The sequence below is a fragment of the Triticum aestivum genome, chromosome 1A (assembly GCF_018294505.1).
Source record: "Triticum aestivum cultivar Chinese Spring chromosome 1A, IWGSC CS RefSeq v2.1, whole genome shotgun sequence".
Lineage (NCBI taxonomy): Eukaryota > Viridiplantae > Streptophyta > Magnoliopsida > Poales > Poaceae > Triticum > Triticum aestivum.
The window spans coordinates 381769015-381772103 of NC_057794.1; the positions used below are offsets into that span (position 1 = coordinate 381769015).

General features: G+C 59.1%; 1 protein-coding gene across 1 annotated transcript; it reads right to left on the bottom strand.

Annotated features, from left to right (window-relative positions):
* Positions 1–1084: 1084 nt before the first annotated feature.
* Positions 1085–2861, bottom strand: LOC123052077 (E3 ubiquitin-protein ligase ATL4). The gene has a single exon (XM_044475160.1). It carries the CDS (start codon positions 2628–2630, stop codon positions 1518–1520), a length of 1113 nt encoding a protein of 370 aa, XP_044331095.1. The 5' UTR covers positions 2631–2861; the 3' UTR covers positions 1085–1517.
* Positions 2862–3089: the final 228 nt, after the last annotated feature.

The following is a 3089-nucleotide window of genomic DNA, read 5'->3' on the forward strand; positions in this document are numbered from 1 at the left end:
GTAGGAACACGCGCGCCCTCGCCTGAGAGCAGAATTGGGTGGTCTGTGCCATGGCCGAACTGTCACCGAAGGAGGACAGCTCCGGCGACGAGCAGATCCGGCTCGATCCCTACCGCGTTTTCGACCGGTACTTCCGCGAGAAGGACGGCAATGGCAGCCGTGGATGATCTCCATCATAGCCAAACATGTCAAATTTTGGTATTTCGATGCCATGTTATTAGTGATGAAGTAGTCGGACGATGTGTGTAATGCATCGATGTAGTTGTATGAATTTGAGATATGATAACTAAAATGTCCGGATATGGATTGCATTATTTAAGACGTGACCGGTCAGAACGCGCCGGCGGGTGTTTGATGGGCCGGATTTGTTCATCGTGGTTGTAGATGCTCTTATATGTGGAGTAAAAAGTACCGAAGGCTACTACTCCAAGCCAAAGGCAAGAAGACAGTGCAGTGTTCTGGCTAAAAAATGCACCAAGCCATTGTCTTCAGTGCAAGCAAATCGCTGCTGTACATACTGCATGCGGATGGTATGGTATGGATGAGGTGCTGAGGAGGAGGAGGAAGAAAGACAAGGCAGGCAGACAGGTCAAGTCAGTGCAGGGGTACAGTCAAAGCAAAGTTTCTCCAGTCCAGAGCTAGTACCCACCACTCACTTTATGCATGCAGATATGATATGATCACTGGAACACCGGTTCAACAAAAATGATCACTTTGAACTAACAGTAGATAATAATATACTCATGCTAGCTACTAGCAGATGATAGTAGGAGATGATTACTTGTCCAATGGGACAGCCAAGTCCTTTTTCCATCCGAGTAGAGCCGAGTTCTTGATCTCACGCTCATGATCATGCTCATGCTCATGCTGCATGGCATGGACCAGGAATCTGCACCCATATCCCAACAACACCACACCTCCATGTGCACTCTCTACGCCTACACACAACACATGCTTTCTTCGCCTGCCCTGCCTCAAAGCACACCGCTGTCCCTTACTAGTTTCATGTACCACGCTACGACGCACACAGTCTCGCACTGTCGCGCACATGAGACAGAGAGCAAAATCACTCTCTCTTCATCACTGCACTGCACAATCCACAGTGACCAATGGAATGAAAATTACAAACTGACCAGTAAAGGAGTACAACTCAAATCAAAACGCAGCACGTACTAGAGTAGGAGCAGAAAGCTTGGGAAGATGTGGAATTTTCGTTTCGTTTCGGTTCGGTTCGCCTCAAAGTCCCCGAGCGAGCGAATTCCTCAGCCTTCCCGCCGACATTCTCCAAGCCGGAGCCAGTTTTGTAATCCGTACGGCACCCCAAAAGAAACCAAGAGAGAGAAGGTCGCGGATGCCCAAAAGCAGAGACTGCGGCAGCGGCAGCGGCAGCGGCATCAGAATCCATCCGGTTTTGGGGCAGTTTGGAGATTACACTGCATGCGCGGCGCCGGGGCTGCGGCGCCGGAGGCCGGAGCTTGTCCCGCCGTTGGAACGCGCTGTTTACTAGTAGTACGTAGCTAGTATGCTCCCGTCAGCCACCGCACGAACCCGTAGAAGGCGCTGCCGTCCTCGGACTCGGCCCGCCGCGACGCTGGCGCCACCCCGCCATCCATGTCCCACCACCACTCGGCCGTGGCGGCGGCCGTCACGCTCCCGGCGTCGTACCGGCTGCTCCACCGCCCGCTGCTCCACCGGCTGCTCCACCGGTTGCTCCACCTGCTGCTGGAACGCCCCACCGACCTGAACGACGCTGTCGGCGTCACGGACGACGACAGCCCGCGCTCCGCCGCGGCTGCCAGCTGCTGGCTCGGCTCGCCGGTAATTCGAGCCGTGGGGGGCGGCGGCGGCGCCGGGTTGGCGGCGCTGGGCGGCTTGAGGACGACCTGGAGGTCCTCCTCCACGAGGTACTCTGTGTTGGTGTTGGAGTTGGGGAGCGGGTACGCCCGGACTCCCTCTGGCGGCGCCGCGGCGACGGCCGCGGAGGAGGAGGACGACGTGGAGCGGCGGCTGCTGACGCTGCCGAGCTCGACGCGGAGGAGCTCGGGGAGCGGCGGGTACGGGAGCGCGATGGAGGCGCGGCAGAGCGGGCAGGACGGGTTGGCGCGGAGCCACGGGTCGACGCAGCCGGAGTGGAAGGCGTGGCGGCACGCCGGCAGGAGGCGGAGCTCGTCGTCGGCGCAGAACACGCACTGGCACACGGCGCAGTCCCTGGACGACCTGGGCAGCGCGGCGAGGGACGACGCCAGCGTGAAGAGCGGCAGCCGCCCGATGAGCCGCTCCCTCTCCGCGGCCGCCTCCTTCCCCTGGTCGGCCACGGGCGCCGCCGCCGCCGCCGCCGGGGCCACCGCGGAGCTGCGGACCGCCACGAGCGGGAGCGGCGGCGCCGAGGACCCCGAGGCGGAGGAGGGGGAGCGGCGGCAGAGACTGCGGATGAAGTAGTGGATGGAGATGGACGCCAGAAGCATCACCACCACGATTACGGCGATGATAAGGATGCTCGGCGATATCCCCGCCATGCCCCCGCTCCCGCTCCCGCCTCCTCCCTCCTCAGCCAAGTGTGGCACCACCGGCACCACCACGGGCACCCTCCGCTCCGGCGCCACCGGCGGCGGAACCGATGCGGAAGACATCGATCAGTCTCCCTCTATCCTCTCTCCCCCTTGCTCTGCTGTCTGCTCCGCTCTCGGGTTGGGCTGCGTCTGCGTGGGCGCCTCGGATGTGGCGCGGCTGCTGAGGAGGCGGCGTGTTGTCCGTGGCTTATAAGTGTGGCTTTGTCAGCACGCGAGGCCCATGGCGTCCATGGCCGCTTCTCATTTATACCTGTGCCGGGAGATTGTGCGAGGCCACAATCATAATGTGGCCAATTGGTGTTGGATTCTTCTTCCCCCATTCTAATTAATCTTTTTTTTTTCTGGAACACTGAGGCATCATACACTACTCTACTGCTGCGGTCCTGCCTCGTAGGAGTATGATACTTTTCTACGATTTGGATTAGTGGGCCTTCGACAGTTTGTTTTCCCTCCGCTCATCATCATTCTTCCATCTGCTTAACAAAAGTTGGAGTCGTTTGTAGGGAAGGAATGATGGTT